General features: G+C 39.0%; 1 protein-coding gene across 1 annotated transcript in view; it reads right to left on the bottom strand.

Moving 5' to 3' along the window:
* Nucleotides 1–21081, bottom strand: part of MAP3K9 (mitogen-activated protein kinase kinase kinase 9) — a 64780-nt gene that overhangs the window by 11303 nt on the left and 32396 nt on the right. The window contains exons 3-10 of the mRNA XM_032188711.1: nt 20270–20450; nt 13672–13820; nt 10029–10204; nt 7302–7542; nt 6381–6503; nt 5494–5647; nt 1734–1846; nt 295–1110 (exon numbers count right to left, since the gene is read on the bottom strand). Of these exons, the coding sequence (XP_032044602.1) occupies nt 295–1110; nt 1734–1846; nt 5494–5647; nt 6381–6503; nt 7302–7542; nt 10029–10204; nt 13672–13820; nt 20270–20450 (1953 nt within the window). The remainder of the gene's footprint in view (nt 1–294; nt 1111–1733; nt 1847–5493; nt 5648–6380; nt 6504–7301; nt 7543–10028; nt 10205–13671; nt 13821–20269; nt 20451–21081) is intronic.

Raw genomic sequence — 21081 nt, 5'->3', positions numbered from 1 at the left:
GAAGGACTTCTAAAAATGAACAGCAGTTGCACCTTGATATCATCTTTGTCTGAGAAACAACATACTCTACCTCACAGCATCGTGAAGCAGAGTTCCTTGGTGTAGAGATGATGGAACAGATTGTTACTGCATTGCTCCATTCATTATTTGTGTAAAGACAGCATCCACGAGCCCTTCTTGTGGACTGGCCATCACCACAGATGCTGTATAAGCAACACGTTTACTTCCTAACTTGTAATTATACTGTTTGGGCCCTTCTTCTGAAGAGGAAAAGGAAGATGGCTGAAAACCTACCTGCTCCCAGTGCTCCAGTTAAACAGCTACTGGAAGGGCATCCACTGGTTGGGCACCCATTGACAACTAGTCCGGTCCCTTTGATGGCCCCATCAGAAGGTGTGCGCCTGTGCCCGCCTTGCTGGGTGTGGGAAGAGACCGTCACATGCGTGGGAGTCAGGGACTGGTTGGGGTCTTGTTTGAACCTCTCAATCTGGACATTGACTAACGGGTTGTTAATGGCTGGCAAGGGAGCCTTGACCGTCACAGGGCTGACAGGCATTTCATACACCACAATCTCATCACTGTCTGAGCGCAGCAGGGACCGGGTGGAATTACATTCGGAAATGGAAGACAGGGAAAGAAGGGTGAGGGATGTGGATGGCTCGCCTAGCAACAACATGGGCTCGTCTTTTTTGAAGATTTTTCGGGAAGGTGGGCTAGTGCTCCTGCGCGGGCGTCCAGCTCGCTGGAAAATGCTATCACGCTTTTTCTTCTCCTCCTTGGGTGGCTCTGGCTCCTCTTCAATCAGCAGCTGGCACTTCCCTGCTTCTAGCAAATCAAACCCCAGGCCTGCAGCAGCCAGCACCGCTCCACAGCCAAGCAAGGCAACCTCACACCGTTTGTGGTGGGAGCCACTACGTTTGAGGCTGTTTGTGGGTGTCAGCTGTGGGGTGCTAGTAGCAGAGTTCACAGGGGTGGACTCATCATTGGCATCACTAGAAGGCCCATCCCAGTCTTCATTCTTCTGAAATGGGATGCAGAGGTATGACTGGTTGTGCCCAGGTGAAGGGTGCACTTTGCCCTCCCCATTAAGACATTCGCTGTCTTCATCATCTGAAAATCAAACACAAGAAATACTTTGCATTGATATAAGATTCATTAGCAAAATTCCATGTCTTACAAATACACATGAGAAACTTCTTCTCAGAAGATGCAACCATCCTTCTCTTCACAAGCACCATTCACCAATTGCCAAACACAAACTACTGTCTCCAAACAGGTAAGCTGAGACAAGTAGCTGGAAAACGCTATCACAGTGGAAGTTACTGGCTTGCTGATCTGTTCAGGATCAATTAAGGAACAGCATATCAGAAGAAATCCACATTTCAGTTATTAGTTTGGGAGTCAGGAGTGAACAGGTAGGAAAATGATAAGGATCTCTCCCAGCAAGTAAAGGTGTAACCATACTGCTCACCTAAATATTAACAGCAAATGAGTTGAAAGGTAACTTGGAGTTAAGAGGGAATTAACAGAAGCTTGACAGATAAGAAATGCAAGAACAGAGATGAAGAAAAATAAAATCCAGAAGGAGAAAGTTATTTCACACAGAATAAAGAAAAGCCAGATGCTACCAAAATGAAAACACTGCTGTAAGATACCAGGTAAAGGTCAGGAAAGGAAAAGTTCATTCAAATGTGAACGGAAGTGGAGATAAGAAGCCCAGGGAAATCCTTTACCCATCTCCGCTAAGCTGGTGAATCCTGGAAAAGCAGGTGCAGTTCTCTGGATCTTCCCTAGGTTTGGTGCACTGGATGACCACTGTTTGTATCCTTCTACCAGAGCTTTTAGACTGAAATAATAGAAAGACAGGATAAAATGTACAATGCTGACAATAACCTTTCATTCCTTCCCTCTATATTCTCTACTGCTCTATTTAGGTTATGCATGTAACTATAATTACGTAGACTTAAGGTCCTCCCATAGCAAGGCATTTTACAACAGCTCCCTCATTTGTAATAGCATAGCTGCCAAAAGATCACTGCTGATAAACAACGGCTATGAATGAAGAATAATACAAAGCACCACTAAAGAAATTAGATATTTTCATTTTAAATCAAGGCAAACCTACCATGGCAAGTACAAAAAGCGCTCAGCAGGAGGAGGGAAAAAATATCTACAAAAACATTTCCATGTGAAATACAAATAAACAATGAAAATCAAAGATAACTTAATGGGAATGCAAAACACTGAAGTCATTAAAACAGCAGAGTTAGATGCCTCTATATTATAAGACCCAACACTTTCCCTTAAAGGAAACACTGCATTCAAGTACAGGCAGTTAAAAGCATAAGCTACAGATTATGGAAAAATAGGTAACTAAACACCATATATCATGCCATTGCTTTTTAGTTATAGACCAAAAAATCAAACCAAACAAATAATAAATAAATAAATAAATCCCTGCTTTCAAGTCATCTGAGTTCAAAGGCATTTTACTTTGCACCTGAGCTCATTAGTAGTCCCTATTCATAGATCTTCATTATCACCATCCTATTCGTTCCCTGCAATACTTTCATGACATCAGGAACAACCACAGTATGTTGCACAATTTTTTGACACATCAACAAGTCAACAACATTTTATTCTTCAGTTAATGTTCTCTGAACTGGGATATCTACGGTGCCTTTCTACAAACTCCAACATGAAACGTGTCAGCGCTGGCGACAAGCCTAAAAAGCACTTTGGGCAGTCAGCACTTGAAGTGAAAGGAGACAAAAATATCCATGTATAGTCTGAATGATCCCAACTGGACATACTACAGAATCTCTTTGTTACTGAGTGAACTGAAAAATTAGTAAGAGAGACCTCTTGTAGCTGCGTGACTAACTTGTATTGTTCTTTGAAAAGAGACAGCTTGTATACACTCTTATCCTCCTTTCTCTGTAAGGGAAGGATTGTAATGAACTCTCTCATGATTCTAATTTTTCACAAGAATCATTCTGCATGTCTAAGATGACTTCCATGCCAGGATTTCAAGGTTATACATACTCGGTATGTATTTTTTCCTCTATTCTCTACCTAACTGGGAAGCCATGCTTGTCATCAGACAAACAATATCACTATAGCAAGGTCACAAGGTTTAAGCTTGATTCAGCATGAGTTCAGTTGGTTGATCACCATGCTATAGACATTACTTTTCAAAAGTACTCGCTGTTTCCAACATTCTGGAATAGTTTTAGATTTCACTAAAAGCAGCATACACAGGTCTCACTTGTCTCAAAAGTTCGTCATTTTCCCACCATTAATCGTTCTGGCATATGCAGTACCCTGCCATGAACTTGAACCCAGACAGCACAGTACTGAATCCTACTTGTTGAGAAAGACAAACCACATGATTTTACAATTTTGCAATTTATTCCCTCCACACTACACTCAGCTATGTAATGAAACACTACCAGGAGACCCTGAAGACCTGTGCAGAGGATATCCTTGAGAATATGCTACAACTTTTTGCTGCTCATTACTTCTTATGCTACTTTCTGCTGCTACTATTTCTTATGCCCAAAGATAAATGCAGAAGGGTGAATAATGAGTCTAATCAATTCGTGACTTTACTTAATTATAGGTAAATTAACTCACGCTAGAGAATCTCACAGCAATTGCTGTAGTGTAATTCCTGCCTAAACTTTTGATTACATCCTATGGAAAATACATTGAAAGGGATGGTAAAGATGAAGATTCAAGTTGGCTTCATCACAGAGTTGCATAAGCAGATGGAACAGCAGCAGTGCTGTTACCAGCAGTGTTATGGGGAAAGCTTACACTGGACTTTTCTGTGCTAAGTTTAGCTCTTTGATTAACTTCTTTTTTATCCCTATTCTCCCAAATCGGACAAAAAAAAAAAAAAAAAGAATAGCAAGCACTCTATCAACCAAGGTACTAATATTTACTGCAACCCTATTCCTTTTCAATAATCTGAGTCTGGCATGAAGTCAGTGAGAAGCAGCAGTTCATTGTATGCTAACCACACTGCCCTCTCAGTAACACTATCATATTTCAGATACTTTGCAAAATGCAATGGTCTTACAATGCCTTCCTCGAAAAGGTGGTGAATAGTACAGATCATCACAGTTTTCAAGAGAACAGGATAATTTTAAGAGCAGGCACAGTTAGCATGTACCTCCTTTTCAGCTGTCTGTACTCAAAAGCAGTTCTTCAGACTGCACAGGAAGGACCAGAAAAACAGAAAAAAAAGATTTATTCCCCAAATTCTAATTATTACTTCAAGGCAGAAGTGTTTCTCTACCAGCTTCAGTAATCTCCTGACCTTTTTATTTTTTGAATAATTAATGACTGTAAAATATAGCATGTTTTAATTCTGAAGAATGCAATGCTCTGTCTACAGTACAGATAAAGCACAGGCAAAGAAGTTTCCTCCACATTGCCCTGTTAACATATGTCAAGAGTACTGCGAATGAAGAAGGTGGTTCACTGGAATAGAATAAAATAGTTCAGTTGTAAGGGACCTTAAAAGATCCTCTAGTCCAACTGCACCACTGACCACTTCAGGGCTAACCAAAAGTTAAAGCCTATTATTGAGGGAATTATCTGAATATTTCTTCAGCACTGAATGCTTAGATTAAGCCCTCCTGCAGAATACTGCAGTGGTGATACATTATATAAACATCTATTTGCTAAGAGTTTCACACCTGAGCACATAATATTAAAGAAAAAATATCTTATTAGTTATCTTATTTTCCCCTGCTGAAAATATGGCAAAGGTCAACCTATCAATTTAGCTGTGGAATAAACTTCAAATTCCACTAAAAATCACGAGGCATTGAAACCTCTCATGAGTCTTAGATCATTAAAATATTCCTCTTTTTTAAGCAGCATTTCAGCAATAATCTGAGGATGGGTAGAAATAATTCACAGGGGAAAAAAATGGTGCCATAGAACAAGAATCTACAAAAAAGGGCCAGGTGCAACTCACATCTCTGTAGAATATCACTTTTAGGGCATATTCACTGAAGGTACATGTGTCCTTTAAAAAAGCTGGAAAAGACGATGTTTGACTGGCTCTACAGATACCTTTTAAACAGCATCATGGAATATCTTTCTAAAAATCATAGTTGAGAATTGTAAAATAAGTATTTGCAGATATGATATGAAATTACAAAAAATTGAGCCTGAAAATAAAGAAAACCTAGAAAAGAAATAGTTTTACGCAGCTAAGGAGCTGTGTAAAAGTAAGTTTTACTGCTTAAAATAACACGTAAGGTAATAGTGGGCAGCAAAATCATCAGGTCTGTACTGGATCTCTAGCAAAGCAATGAATGCAACATGGATCTCTGTTTTGGATCTCTAACACCTCAGGCACAGCACATCTGTAAGCAGAAAAGTGCTTGCAAGAAGGCAGGCAAATCTCCTGTGAGCCAGCTCATAACCAGCTTCAGAACCTGGACACCAGCCTGACTCCAGGCCCTCTCTTCTTACCCATCTTCTCCTGCACCTAGCTCCTTGTGACAAAGTGAGCTTGGTCCCCACGTGCGCCCTTTCTTCTTCTGGCCTCTCTTCTCTTCTTCCTCTCCTTCCTCCTTTGGAAGGACTGAGTTTCGTCCCCATGTTTTACTGCTTTCAGCAGGAGTCACTAAACAAGTGGGAAAAACAGAGAGAAAATGGGGAAAAAAACAGATAACCAAGTTGGTCCCAAAACAACACAAAGAACACAGGCCAGAAGAATAGTAACTAGTGTCCAGTTGGGGTTCTTCCACATAATTCTCAGCATGTATCAACACTAATCTAACAACCAGATCCCTTCAAATTACTGTAGACAGGCTTTATGACTTTATTTCTCCACTGGTTTCCCTTTTAGAAATACCAGTTTGATACTAGAAACACAAATGTGACACTATCTGATACAAACACTACACATCCGCTAACATTCCTTTCATACTTCTGGTACACATTTATCTCCCTAATTCTGTGTTATTATGGGAACACCATTTTCATGGCAACATCTTTGTTTTTCTGTCCTTCCAGCAGTAACTTAATCATCTTCAACTGCGTTTCACAGATCTACTCTGCAAATTTAGTCTTCTAAAGATCAGCCTGTACATCCAAGGAATGTATTTTCTGTACAGTACAGCAGCAATCTTTCAAGAACATAGGTGAGGCTTAGACTCCAAAGAACACAAAACCCAACTCCCCACTCCCACTTGCCAACATACGCTATTTTTCTCTCTAAATTCATACATGCAGGGCACAAGGCCAACATTTTAGGAACATTTTTTACAGTCCTGTCCTAGATATGGAATCTTGGCATCTTACCACGCTGACAGACTGCACATTTCCCAAATTCAATACTACATTGAGCTCCTTACACTGTATGGCCCTGAGTCTGGGAATAATGGTAGGACTTGCAGGAGGGCTGGAGCAGCTACTGATCAAGCTTTTCCTTTTATCCATCGTTGGAGAAGCCTGCACAGTGAATTTATGCTGGAAATCTGTTTATCAAAAGAAAAGAATTCAAAACATAAGCAGAAAGACACAGTTACATTTTTTAAAATATAAGAAAGAAGAATAAATCGTTTATCATAACCTTCAAAGTGTGAAATTTACAGGACCCACGTAAAACTGTGTACAGCTAATTGCTGCTCATTTTTCACACAGTTCCTTCATGACAAAGACATGCTCACAGTCATGAAGACACTCTGACATACCAGATACCTCAGCAGTAGCTAACGCTTCTTTCAGGGTTGTGTTAGAGATCACTTGTGTGTTGAGTTCACGTATGAACTAGCTGTGTAGTGCTGTGGTCTCACAGCTATTAAGATGGTTTTTGGTATTATTTTTTCTCTTTTTTTAAGATTCCTGCAGCAAAAAAATCCAGTAGCTTATGGTTTCTGCTGCATTCTGTAAAATATTCCCAAAGCAGCAACGTACTTTTTTTTTTTTTTTTTAAAGAAAAAGGTACAATCTTTATTAAACTGATCATTTTGAGCTGTGACATGCTAAACTGCAACACACTAAACTGCAACATCAACATTTTTGCTATGAGCCATATACAGCCTTTCAACTAAAAGTGTAACTTCTCAAATTCACTTTTTTCCTATATACTTTGAACTGTTGCCTTTGGGGAATGCTAACAAGAGCATCAAACTTAGTTTCTTGATGCCAGAGGTATTTTTTCTCCCAAAGTACATCCAGTACTTCCTAATGCTAAGTGTCAACACAAAGGAGGCACCAAAGTTACAGGTTTGCTTGTTCCTCCCATTACACCTGACATTGCCTGCATCACCAACCTGAAGGCAGGCTGATATTATTGCCATCTTTTAACTTGAGCCGATTCTTCTTGAACTTCCCCATGCGTTTCTTCACCCGGGGCTTCTCCTGACACAGCTGGTGGATGATGATGTTGAGTTCCCTTTCCAGGATATCAATCTCACGCTCTGCTAGCTCCTGTTCCCGCCTTCGGAGCAACTCCTCATGGTTCTTCTGTTCAACAGCAGCACGAGTCAGCTCTTCTTCCCATGTGCGAAGCTCCTGCAGGGAGATCAGAAAGAAGAAAAGAAAAGCTACCTCATGATCTGGGCATTTAGACTACTACGACCCACTCTGAAAGTACAGCAGCAGTGACTTATGTTCACTGCACTGCTAGCACCACTGTTTAAAGGCTCAGCTGAAAGCCAAAAACCTAAAAATAATGCTAAAGAACTCAGTGCTTGCCATTCAAGGCCCTTCTAATCAGTATTAACATTTTGCATTAAAATTTCTTCAAAAATATATGTCCGAATTCTCTACTCTGTGGTGAGGCCACACCTGGAGTACTGTCCCTCATTCTGGGCTCCTCAGCACACGAGAGGCGTGTGATAATGATAATTGAGAGAGTCCAAGAGCCACCAAGATGCTGAAGGGACTGGAGCACCTCTCCTATGGGGAAAGGTTTAGAGAGCCAGGACTGTTCAGCCTGGAGAAGAAAAGGCTCAGGGGGATCTCATCAATGTCTATAATTACCTGAAGGGAGAGTGCAAAGACGACAGACTCTGCTCAGGGGTGCCCAGTGACAGTACAAGAAGCAATGGGCATGCACATGTTATTCAAAAAACAGCAGTATTCAGAAGCTGCCTGGGCATGGTCCTGAGCAGCCTGCTGTAGGTGGCTCTGCCTTAGCAGCAGGGCTGGACCAGATGACATCCAGAGGTCCCTCCCAACCTCAAACACTCTGTGACTTTGTGAAAAGGCACTAAATCCTAAATTTAACGTCATGACAAAAGATGCTGGATATCCTGACATGCACATGTTTTCAAGTACCACTGGAGAATACCATGTACACGGGAACCGATTTTGCAGTATTTATTTTTAACTCTGAAAAGAAGTAATCCTTACTTTCTTGTTCAGTAAGTACATATGTTAGCTTCAGTATTGACTTAAACTGTTTAAAAATAACCTTTCAAAGCCATGCATCATAAAATAGCACAAAACCCAACTCTAACATAAAAATCAATAAAGAAAACATTGTGAAGAGGCCATTCCCATCAGTTTCCACCAAGCATGGTTGCTTCTCAAGCATAAAGAACCATATTGCAAAGTTTTTGACCTCTCCTTTGTTGAGGAAACGAATCAACTGAAATGGTCCTTGAGATCTCAAAATATTTTGCTCTTCTCACTGCACTCCTCTCACCACAAGCACAAAAGAATTCAGCACTCAGAATAATTATCTCCAGCTGGCTACTTCCACCACAGAAGGTAAAAAAAAATAAGATGAAGTTCAATTTGAACTCATTTTGAACTCATCTTCAATTCAAAAACAACTTCAATTTGAACTCATAACATCAGATAGATGTTTATTTTTTAAATAATTTCATTGTTACCTGTGCCATCACTACAAAGGTACTCACGGGGTGAATAGGATATTAAATCTCTTTCCCCACTGTTGTAGAGGAAAACAGTACTCATAATATGAGAGCAGTCTAGATACTTCTGTTTTTGTCATCTGTTTCTCTGTTGCAGTTTCTGTTTTTCAAGAACTGTTCCAACACATTTACGCTAAGGGACCACATTGTGCAGCAGGGAAACACCTATTACCTTTTCTTTTTCCTCCAAAAGCTACTATAGTATGTGCATAGAAATGTTTTAAGAACTATTTTGGGGCTTCTCTCCCCTAAACTCAAGATCATTCCCCTCACACACATACCTCCTAAACCCAACTTCTGAGCCTAAATCAAGTTGGGTGTTAAAAATAAATGTTTTCAGGTGAGAGGCAGCTAACTACAACTACTTCAGTAATAATTCCACTGCAGTGCTTCATTCCAACATCTGCACAGTCTGTAAGGACCTTAACGCAGATGCAGCAAACTGCATTTTCTTTCTAACAGTATTTTTGAAAAACAAAACTTCATCCTCTTTGCTTAACTTCCACTCCTTGAGGCTCATGATCACAGTTCCCTTTATTCCTGCTAGGACCTTCATTCCCTGCTATTTACCCAAACGGATTTCAGTTACAGCAGCTGTTGGACCATTCCCCTATTAGCACTCATGTTTATTACAGTTAACACACTTTGGCTGTGCCCACAGCCTAGGAAACACAAACCTGACAGAATCAAAGATGCAATGCTTGCTGGAGTATATCATCTGGAATTATCCCTCCTATTTTTATTAACAATTATTATTGGAGTTCTTCATTAAGATACCGTAGTGAAATAGTTATCAGATATATTAAACAATGAAGACAACTCATCACAGCAATTTGCACAGCGTATAATGGACACAATACTCACCACAGTATTGAGCAGCAGCTAAGGATGCAGCCGTGTATTTAAAGATGCAGACATGTATTTGACTTATGATTCTACACTAGTGTGCATCATAACCTGCTATTGACACAAGGACTTATTACAAGCTGCAGTAAAGCATAAACAAATCTAGTACTGGGATGCACGAAACGATGATCCCTGTTTGAATGATGACATAGAAGAACTATAATCCAGAGAACATAAGCAAGGACTTTTTTTTTTTTTTTTTTTTCTCACCTTTTCTTTGGCTCTGAGCTGATCAAACATCTCTTGGATCTCTTGTTTCCAGTCTTCCTGCAGGGAGTGGAAGGAATCTTTGGGCATTTCAAAGAAACCAGACTCTTCTATGGCAGTGAGATGGCCTAGGATACTGGTAAAGGAAGGTCGTGAGTGTGGGTCAGGGTTCCAACAATCTAGAACAGGACAAAGACAAGCAACTATTAAGCATCTCTTAGTAAGAAGATTTGAGACTATGAGTAGTACTTTACTGATCCCCAGTGGCTGACAATGGCATACACACTGCGTTACTCTTTCTTATTTCTCACTGTCACTGACTATTCACTGATCATAAATCAAGTACGGAATTCATGCTTTCACGCTTATACAATATCCAACATCACTTAAAATTTTGAACTACCTGGTTACTAGGTTGTATTGCAATAAAGCCTCAAGTAAAACAGAGGTTTACCAATTCTACAGTTACGTTTCCAATTTTGTATAAAAATTAGCATATGATTTCCTTAAATACTTGGCTTTAATTTATATGTGCTTAGCAAAGATGATATTCAAGACTCTCATACACAGTTCTTTTAGCATCCTTCCTCTGCGAAGTTAACAGCCATACTGTAAAAGAATATCTATCAGAGCTATTTCTAATGCTAAGCTGAGTCATTATGAATCTCCCACAGAACTGCAAAACTCCTGCAAAGCAGCCTGGGCATACTGGAGTGAAAATACTGGGCAAATTGAGTGAAAATAGGAGATTCAAGTAAATAATGACACCAAATAGTACATTTATGATTCTTCAAACTATCCAGAGAAAATTGATTGGGATTTTTTCTTTTGCTTTTAAGAGAAACCATAGATAAACAAGCTTTTTTTTTTTTTTTTTTTTTTTTTTTAATTTACAATCTAATGCAATCAGTGACTTACCCAATTACAGATCTCTAGAAATACAGACTTTCTGGTTACTCATTTGAATTGAATATTGAGAACAGACATGGAAATAGAAAATGGTGTGGAATAACATCTCCATCTATGAAATCATTAAGATCATGTTTTTAAAAGCTACTAGGTCAAAATGTGTGACTTTGCAACACTTTTGAGTAGGATATCTGTATTCATTCAGTCTTCTAACTTCAGCCTTATTTCAACTCCCGTAGCAAATATCACTCCCTCATTCTATATTGTCCCATGTTGACCCTTAACACAGGTTCTTGTTCAACATATATCTTTAATTTACTTTAGTACTGCAGGATACCTACATGCCAAAGTTTGACAACAAGGAAACAGGAAAACTTAACATTCAAACACTTTTCGCACAGCTAGGGACAACAGCTCTGTGAGTTGGAGTAACTAGTACATGGACCTCTCTCAGTATGCTCATACTGTACTATCAGTGCTCTAAATGGTCACTGGATTCAAGACATACATTGCTACGTTAGGAAGCAAGAATTATAAACTTGTTCTAAGGTTTTCTAGGCTTTGCTGTTGGGAAAAAGGTAGCATTATTCTTAATTTCTGGCGATGTCCTAAGAAGTACGCACTCATCATTTCTATGGACTGAAACACAACAAGGAGCAGCTGTAATTAAAAAAAAATAAATAACATTTTGCAAAATCTGTGCAACTGCTGAGGCTTGGTTTTGCAGATCTTCTCTGCTTTGATTTTAGTGTTACTGACATTTGGGAGCTTTGTTTTTGAAACTGCTGGTATCAAGATGCTGGTATTTAAGTATCTGATCAAGTTCCAGGAGGCATAAGCTGGAACACATTTGTGTTTATGGATTTCAAATTGCTTCTCTTATCAAAATAGAGAATTGAGGATATTAAAGAGTGCTCCCAAGGTCCCCTGCTGCTGACCAATTAGCAGCAACGGGTGATACAGCTGGACTGTCAGTGGCATAATCCCTACCCCTTTAGCCCAGGTTTTAAGCATGGCAAAGCAAACATGACCCAAAGTAAAACAAAATGCTGCAGCCAGCCAAATGCATGAATGAGTGAACAGGATAACTACGCAGGTGGCCCGTGGCTTTTATTTTCCCAGGCCTAGATCTGCCATTATTTGCACTAATGAGGACAGTCGTAACATACAAATCTTTTCTGTGAAGAGGGAAAGTTCAGCTTTGTTGTCTCAGTGAAGACCACCAGAGCAGTAATTCAAAAGCAAAAGCAGCATTAGGGGAACAAGAGTTCACCCAGTCGAGAAACAGCCAGTCTGAAAAACAGTTTTGGTGAAGGGGCAGAAAGTAATTGTTTTCTTGTTCTCCTTTTCTCCCCGCACATGGAGAAGCTGAGCATTCCAGAGCCAAATGTGTGCTTACCCCTGTGCTGCTGGGTTCAAGCACGGGCCATACGCCTCTACCTGACTTTCCCAATAGAGGGCATTATTTTTAACCCCATCAGCAGATACTTTACTTATGTTTAAGAAATTCAGGGTCCTTGTTTTAGGGAGCCATGCCAAAATAAACTACCCTGGCAAAACACTACGTTGTCGATTCCATCAGTTGTTTCAGATACAATTTCTTGCTTTGCATTCCTTGTGAGCTACTACACCTGCAGCTCCACTGCTGTCTACTATCCGGTAAGATACCTTTATAGCAAAACAGTAAGTGTGATGTTCTCCTTTACTTAACTGAAGCTTGTCAGATACAGAAAAGATCAGAGAAATGGAAAACTATTCCCAATGCAGAGAAATCCATCAGAAACATTTTCTTACATGAAAAATTCCTTTCTTGGGGTTAAAACACCACCGGAGGCCCCAGAATATAAATTCTACGTTCAATCTCACCTCTTTGCTCACTAAGGCTATAGAACATGCTTGATTTCTCTAACTCAGCTTTTCTTTCTGAGAAATAAAGACAAAAATGCTTATATATAACCATTTGAAACCCTTGGGAATAGAAGGATGGAAAAAAACAAAACACTAGAAGTTCTTTGTACTCAAAGAGAGGGAGGGAGGATGAGGAAGGGAAGACAGACAGAAGCATATAGATTGGGAGATACACAAGCAGTTGCAATTGCCAGAACACCGGGTCACAAAGGTGCACCCCAAAAGCTACCTCACTGAATCCTTTTTAAGAACTACAGAAGCTCTGCTGACAACATTTGATTTCTTTCATTCGTACATGGGCTGCTTTGGGCACAAACTATCTCCACACGCAAGGCAGAAAAGACACCATTCTGAAGGAAAATCTGGGTTATTTTCAGTTGTCAAAGCCACATTTAAAACCTCTCCCTGAAATGTCAGTAGGACACGGTTTCATTCTAAATCAACCTGACAATGCCTAGCAAAGTGTTCCAGCTATGAATTTCAAAACAAGTTGAAGGTTTCAAACTAGAGCCAACTATGTGAAGCTTTAGTGCCATTGCATTTTCACTACTAGAAAGCAACAAGCTAGATGATGACAACAGTAGCTCCCATTTTCACAGTTAAGCCTGCTGATAAAAAAGCGGCCAGGGAATTTCTTTCACATACTACTGTTGTAAGAGATTAACAACCATCACAGTATGCTAACAGCCAAGCTAGGGTCCCACAATAACTTGCAGCATTGAATAAAGCCACGTGAGAAATCTGTGCTCTTAGGTATCAAACCAAAACCGGGAGGCAATACTCAACAGCACAAACCATACTAACCATACTCACACGAGAGCTGGCTTACCTTCCATCAGTTTGGCAAAAGGCTCTGGACACGTGGAAGGGATTGGAAGGGCAAGTTTATTCATGGCAACACCGTATGCTACTGCAAGTCCATCAATTCCTCGGAATGGTACTTCCCCTGTTAGCAGCTCCCAAAGCAGCACGCCGTAGCTATCAAGAAAAGATAAAAGAGAATAAGTGACTTAAAGGTATTCTTTGTTAGGCAGCAAGACAGCACGCAAACCTATCAGAGTGATTCTGGTACGCTGAAGAATTTGCAGTTTTCTGTGTAAGCTCATGGTGGTTGTCAAGCTGGTAAATTGCCTTATTTTACCTCCTTTTAATAATAAGACATGGCTTAAGATGACCTCAGTGTTTAGTTAAAAAAAAAATTGGAAGTGGGGGCAAATAATAAAAGGTCACCCAAAGTGTATTTATTTGTATTTGTAAAAGCTGTGTGGCAGCTTTCCTTTTTGTAATTGCTAGCACATTTTCAAAAAAACTCCAGTGAAATTGTCAGGTGGTAATCCAACCTCTACATTCCTAATTCTGAATTTATGAGGTTAATATCAAGCAACAGAAACAGGATTTTTGCTGATTTGATTATGATAACTATTATAATGGAGGCTGATAGTAAGATTATAATAGCAGATTCTTCCTCTGGAATCCTGGGGCCATGAAGGAATGGATTCCCATTCTTAGTATCTCCCCTCTTCAAGATCAGTCACTCTTAAGCCCAGGAGTTGCACTGTACGCTTCTGCGGTTTCTAACTTTGCTTAGGTTTAAAAACAAAGCAAATGAGACTTACGTAAAAACTTACTGTCTTTAAAAAACATTATCTGAATGTCTTCACATGTATACAACTGCAGAGGAATTAATGCATTGACATTCATTTTAACTGTTTCACTGAGCAATCCGAAACTGTCCCTACAGCAGTCACAACGTTTAGGAAACTTTGCAAAACTGAACATTTTTTTTCCATACAACTGGGTAACTTCATTCTCCTGAATTCAGGACATGATAATGTAAAACACTTCAGTGAAAATGGACACTGCCAGTCAGGCAGAAATACATTAATTTTAAGAAGTAAATCTACTCAGCATATTTAATAAAAATCACTGCAAGGGTTTTATCTTCTCAAACAATTCTTCAAAAAAACAGAGAAGAAAACCATCTGTATGGACCTGTACATCTTAAACTTTCTATCCTCTTTCTCCAGTTAGTAGTCATGCATTTCTGTGCCAAACATTAATATATTAATTCCAACACTTTTACGTCATCTGGATCCTAAAAGAAAGATGTTCTCCAGAAATATAAATTTTTAAAGATTGTTACAAATTAAGCTGCCAAAGTCAAAGAAGCAATTATGTATTAAAAATGATTGCTGTTAAGGCAGTTTTCAAGAGCTGAAGATAACATCAGATCACTACAAATTCCTAGAGTGTAATGTTAATTTCTTCAGCGATTTATTTCATGAGACCTTAAATACCAAGCAGCCCTTGTTGTTCAGGGGTTTGTTTAGTTAATTCTACCCCTGCACCATGCTGTGCTATTATTTGTAAAGCAAGAGAACCTTACCACCCCTTCTGCACCACAGAACCAAATCTTCAAGGCTCAACAGTAGCATAACCCCTACTGCAGCCTGACAGGGAGCATCTCAAGCATCAGGTTGCAGGTCTGCATACGCTTCATAAAACCTGGTGAATCCTGGCAGAAACCAAGACAAGCATGGCCTTCTCCCTTGTGTGCTAGCAGAGGGGTATCGCTGAGATCTGGCTGTGCTTCTGGATGGCACATGCATCAGGTTAACTGTAAATACACTGACTGGCTGGCCACACTGCCACAGGTGGCTCAAGTGCCTTCCCTCAAACAACCCAATCCCACTACATTCTCTCTGCTTCTGGGAAACCCTAGCCAGAGACAGCTCCTTCAGAGCAAGTGTTTCTTCCATTGACCCGTCCTACTCTTTTGAACCCATTTGCTCTTCTCTAATTTCTGTGGCAACGAGTTCAACAATTTAAGGATGCAATGCTAAAAAATAGTTGCTTATTTGTTTTGAGCTTGCCATTTGATAACTTCATTTGCTTCCCTAGTTCTCTCAATGCCAGGAACAGTGAGTATGTTTCCTCTTAGGTCCTTCCATGCCACAATTTCAAAGGTTCCCACTACATCCAAATCTTCTTTCCAGCCCCCCAAATCCTGATCTAGCTAAATCTAAATCTAGTTACTCATAAACAGAAGCCATTTCATCTTTGCTTGACATTGATGTCTTTTGTATATTAATTCCATATTAACCTTTTTGTAGGAATGACAAAACCTCAAAGTTTGACCAATTTGGGGAGAGGCACAGTATTTCCTGTTTAGTTCTCTCATCCTTCCCTATTAAATTTTAACTTGTCCCTTACCTTTCTGAGTCCTTACAAAATGAGCTAGGTTATCCACAACAACTCCAACATCTTTTTATTGAATCTTAATAGAATAATTTAGAGCCCATCATTGCACAAGTAAAATTCTCCTACACGTACTATTCTGCATTTATTACTTTCATCTGTTTTATCATTCAGTATAGCATATTTTTTCCTCAGCTATCTGCAGTACATTATTTTTTTTTATCCTGAATAACTTGGTATTAGTGTATGTTGTTACCTAACCATTTATCGCTTTTTAAAATCACTTTTGATTATGTTTAACACATTTACTTTCTCTAAAAGCTTTTGATAAAAGGTTTTAGAAAGTTTTTAGAAATCCAAACACAATATAAGTATCCAAAATCCAAACACGATAAAACACTTCCACAAAATTAGTGGTGTTTTAATAAAAATCACCCCAACTGATTAAGCAGTGAGAGAGCGGCTGCTGAGAAGAGTGTTTTCCATTAATTCTCAACCAAGGGACTGGGAATTATAATGTAAAAGAACAGAGACAGAGGAGATTTATATATAAAAAAAAAAAAAAAAAAAAAAAGGCCTGGGAAGAAAGATTCAAGGAGCTCTACACATTCTCAGCTGGGAAGAAAAAACTGATCAAGCTCATTTATTCTTCTGCTACTCACTAGTGATTTTTGGACTTCAATTACAAAAAGAACCATGTGATAACACACCATGTGTTCAAGTCAACTGACACTTGTATGAATAATTAACCATCTACCAGCGATCCAGTAATCCCTTAAGCCATTTAACACTGGGTTCAATCCTATACATTGGATTTTCAGGGAGGAGGCTGGAGGTCGGCAGGATTTCACGTGTGATCTTCCCACCTCTCTTGCAGATGTGTGAAATTAGAAAAACTACTAACTTCCTCACACCATTATTACTCAATGGTATTTGTACTGTAGGTTCCTCTTCTGCAGTGTCCCAGGTCCAGCACTTTCCATAAAAAAGGGACTATCAGCACAACAAGGAGATTCTAGCAGCAACAGCAACCAAAATATTGCTTTTGTTATGACAAAAAAAAATAACCGTTATATTTTTAACGGCAATTAACAGTTAGTATTTTTGTATGTTATTCAACTGGTAGCTCCAGAGATGACATTACTTATATCATAGCAGCTTACTGTGTATGCTTCTATATTTATGAAATATTCTAATGACCAAAATTTCTACACCACCAAATGCTTGAAACATCTTGATATGCTAATCAGGCATTTTTGAAGTAGTTCTAGTATTCCATTCCTAAATTAAAATTTAATTCTTAGTTATTTCATTGGTCTCAGAGCAGGTGCATCTTTTAAGTGTCTGAACTGAAGAACACAGGGAACGCAGATGAAGGTTGTATCGTGGCCTTACCTTCTTCATACCAATCATATTGATATGTTTTGAGTTTCTTTGTTTTTTGTTTGTTTGGTTGGTTTTTTTAACCGCATAAGTCAAAAATGAAGTGGGCTGTAAACAAGAACTGTATTTAAGCATTTAAAATGACGTGGAACTTCAAATTATATGCCTACTAACATTAGCTTGCTGTGCAAAACTGAATAAGCTGCGATATCTGTCCTTCAATTTATCCCTAGAAATTCAAAAATTCCTAACTCTCCTCTCAAAAACATCATTAGACTCACATAAATTGTGTGTTAAATTGCATATAAATAAAAAGGTAGTTTCTTCGTTCTCTGTGCAATATAAGCACAACGGTTCTGCTATCCACCTAAAATTTGTGGGTGCAGCACAAAAAAATCATAGCAACACATTTTTACTATCAAGATGTACGAAGTGCTATTACCAGCAAGCTTTAAAGTGGCCAAAATCGTAGTGATAAACACCAGCACATAGGATTCTTCTGCCTTGTTAAGATCTTTGCCAATCCTCCTGTAGATTGGTACAAAAACCTGATCTTTTTTTTTTTTTTTAAACAGAGCTTGATACAGTATTGAAAGGCATTGCATGAAGCAGTTATTTATGATGGAATAAAAGACTGACTCAGGAAATTTCAGTTCTGGCAAGCATCTTCACCAGCAGCTATTTGCATTTGTGCAGCAAGAACACAGGCAGAACAAGATTCTTGTTGAAAGGCTAGGCAACAGTTCAGCCAGCTGTATTATTCTAATGAGCTTTTCAGAAAAGGTGTTGAAATAAAAGGGTCTGTCAATGTCAGAGACAGAAATATCCATTTCTGTTGATGGTAGACACACTAACTTGAAGGTTGGTTATCAGGCAAAAAGCTCTCTCAATGCCAGTGATTAACCAAGAGGTTGAAGGAGACAAGAGGAAGGGCAAGCCTAATAGGATATAAAAGTTCATCCTGTTACGAATTTCAGGTTGCATCCTTGGGGGGGGACAGGATTTGTTATACATGTCCATTGCTGCCTTTATAAAATCCAGTGCTTATAGTCACTGACAAACTGGTAGTAACTGCACTGGCATGAATCTGTCCTCTGCATACATGCCTCAAGTGCCGTGTTCTTTCCAGCAAATTTAACTATGATTCAAGGTTTTGGCCACCTTGGAGAGAGGTCTTCTGTTCAGAGACAATATATTATAACTCTCTTAACGGTGATGGCCCTCTGTTTAAGGAAGAGCACTGAGAAGAACTCAACCTATTTTGAGGGAAAGACTGGTAACTGTACAGAAATAAAGCAATGAATAAATCTTGAAAATATTCTTCTGAAAAGCTAAAAAATATTTAAGTAATTGACAACCTAAATCAATGACCAAACTAATATTTTTGCACAGGTATAGAGGCTCTTAAACAATCATGATGAAAATCATCAACTGACCCTAATAATTCTTATCTTTTTAAAAATTAGGTCATGCTGGTACAGAATATCTACTGACCTGTTCAGCATGCCTGGATTAGTGAAGTTACAATCACAGAGGAGTTGTGATTGTAACTTCCTTCCCCTTCCTCCCTCCTCCCTTAAATGCCATTCCCGGCACTGCTTTTCAGAGGTGAAAACTGAGGTTTGAGTATGGAAAGCTAAATACAAACCAGTATTGTCAGGTTTTCATTTCTACCAGGCTTCACTCAGAGTAAAAGCCTGCTTCTTGCACAATTCTTCTCAGATTAACTACACAGGCTACCACATTTAATGACAGTCAGCGTTTAATCCATATTATTAGCATGCAAATTAAGTTCACACATTTATCCACAAGGCAATACATTATCTATTCTGCATAACTAGGTAATGAAAATGAAAATCACCACAAATATCTTCCATAACAGCCAGACAACTCTTCCAGCTGGGATATTTCTTTATCCTGACAGATTTCACAGCATGCAGACACTGAGTGTGAGCACTACTGGCCAATGACAAATTCTTATTACCCTAAAGACCCAGTCAGCTTGACATTTCTATACCTCTCCCCTCACAAGGAAAAAATATTCATCTACTTTGTTTCTGATGTTCAGTACTAATTCTGTATTTCACAGCATCCAGGAAAGTCAATATCCTAGGACAACAATAACAGGTTATTTACTGAATTCTGGATTTACCAATGCACTTAAGAGTTACATTCAAACTCTATTTTTGCAAGTCTACGAGGGTAATCCTTATGCTCTTTCCTACCAAAATAGCTCTTACTCTCAAAATCTCATTGCCTGAACGGAGAAGACAACACATGCATTCAAATTACTACTTATGGATTACATACTTAGACTGACTTACAGAAGAGATTTATCACTTTATGGAAAAGTCTGAGAGGGTAGAATTAATTCAAACTTCTTAACAATTGCATTCAGGCTGAAACTACAGAGAGAATTTCATGAGGTACAGTGTGCTCGTGTACATAAGCATCAGTGACAGATTACTATAAAAAAATGATCTTGCTCTTAGTAAAACATTAAAAAAGTAGCAACTTCAAGGATTTCATAGCTTTGTTTTATGGCCTTTGGTTATGTCAGCCAATAGCTGAAGGGAGGCTCTGAATCCTAAAATAATCTGAATGCAAATGTAAGGAAGAACAAAAATTTGTAGGCGTGCAGGAGCTGGTCTACCACTTCCTACAGAAAAAGCATTTACAATTAATACCAAAGTAGTCTTGGAGTTAGGTGGATGGAAAGCCAGTGGATAAAGTTTTCTTAAACCCAGAATATATGGTTCATTGTTACTCATTCTTAAACATAACATCGGTTCCACGGCAGATCTAGTTACTGTTTAGTACCCAGTCACTTAACACCAACTCAGTACCTCCACACATCGCTGCCTTTGGAGAACATGGAGGAGCGAATGACTTCAGGAGCCATCCAGGCGTATGTCCCAGCTGCGCTCATTTTGGTAGTTTTATGCCATTCCCTGGCCAAGCCAAAATCCGTGATCTTCAGTATCTTGTTGCTCAGATCTCCATTTTCCACCTTTTCGAGTATCAGTACTGGAGAAGAGGGAGGGGGGAACAAAAGATATGCAGAGTAAGGCTAGTATTTATGCAAAAAGATCCTCCTGGAGATCTCCCCAAGTTCAAAATTCTCCCTGACTTTAGTTATTCAAACATACTGCCCTCTGTTACAAGATATTTCAAGCTAATCCCTTCATGTAATAAATGAACATCTGTCTAGCAAATAGCTTTGAATTTAACCAAAATATCAAACCCCAGGGAATAAACAAATAAGATGACAATTTAATGCAGTACCTACTGTTATTCTATATAATAATTGTCTGCTAAAAGGAAGTGAACCACTGTAACTTCTAGAAATCCAGATAAGGGAAGACATTTCCTAATTAATCCTCTCTCAGCAAGCCAGTAATAGAATCTTTTTCTCAAACTGCTTAGAGGACTTTTTTTTTTTTAAACCCAAGTACGCACACAGGCTGGATATACCTTTCAAGTAAATGAATTAGGAGTGCAAGCTCTACATACGCAGATTTTTTGAAGTGCAAATTAAAAAACTCATTGATGATCAGTAACAGCATGGCCAGTCCAAGACTCCATAAACACCCCCATGTTACACTCCCCCCCCATCATTATTAAACATTTTTTAGTTAAGCTAACAAAGTTTCTATGG

This window comes from Aythya fuligula, chromosome 5 (genome assembly GCF_009819795.1).
Source record: "Aythya fuligula isolate bAytFul2 chromosome 5, bAytFul2.pri, whole genome shotgun sequence".
Lineage (NCBI taxonomy): Eukaryota > Metazoa > Chordata > Aves > Anseriformes > Anatidae > Aythya > Aythya fuligula.
The sequence above is the reverse complement of the archived record's forward strand: the minus strand, read 5'-3'. Positions and strand labels throughout refer to the sequence as shown.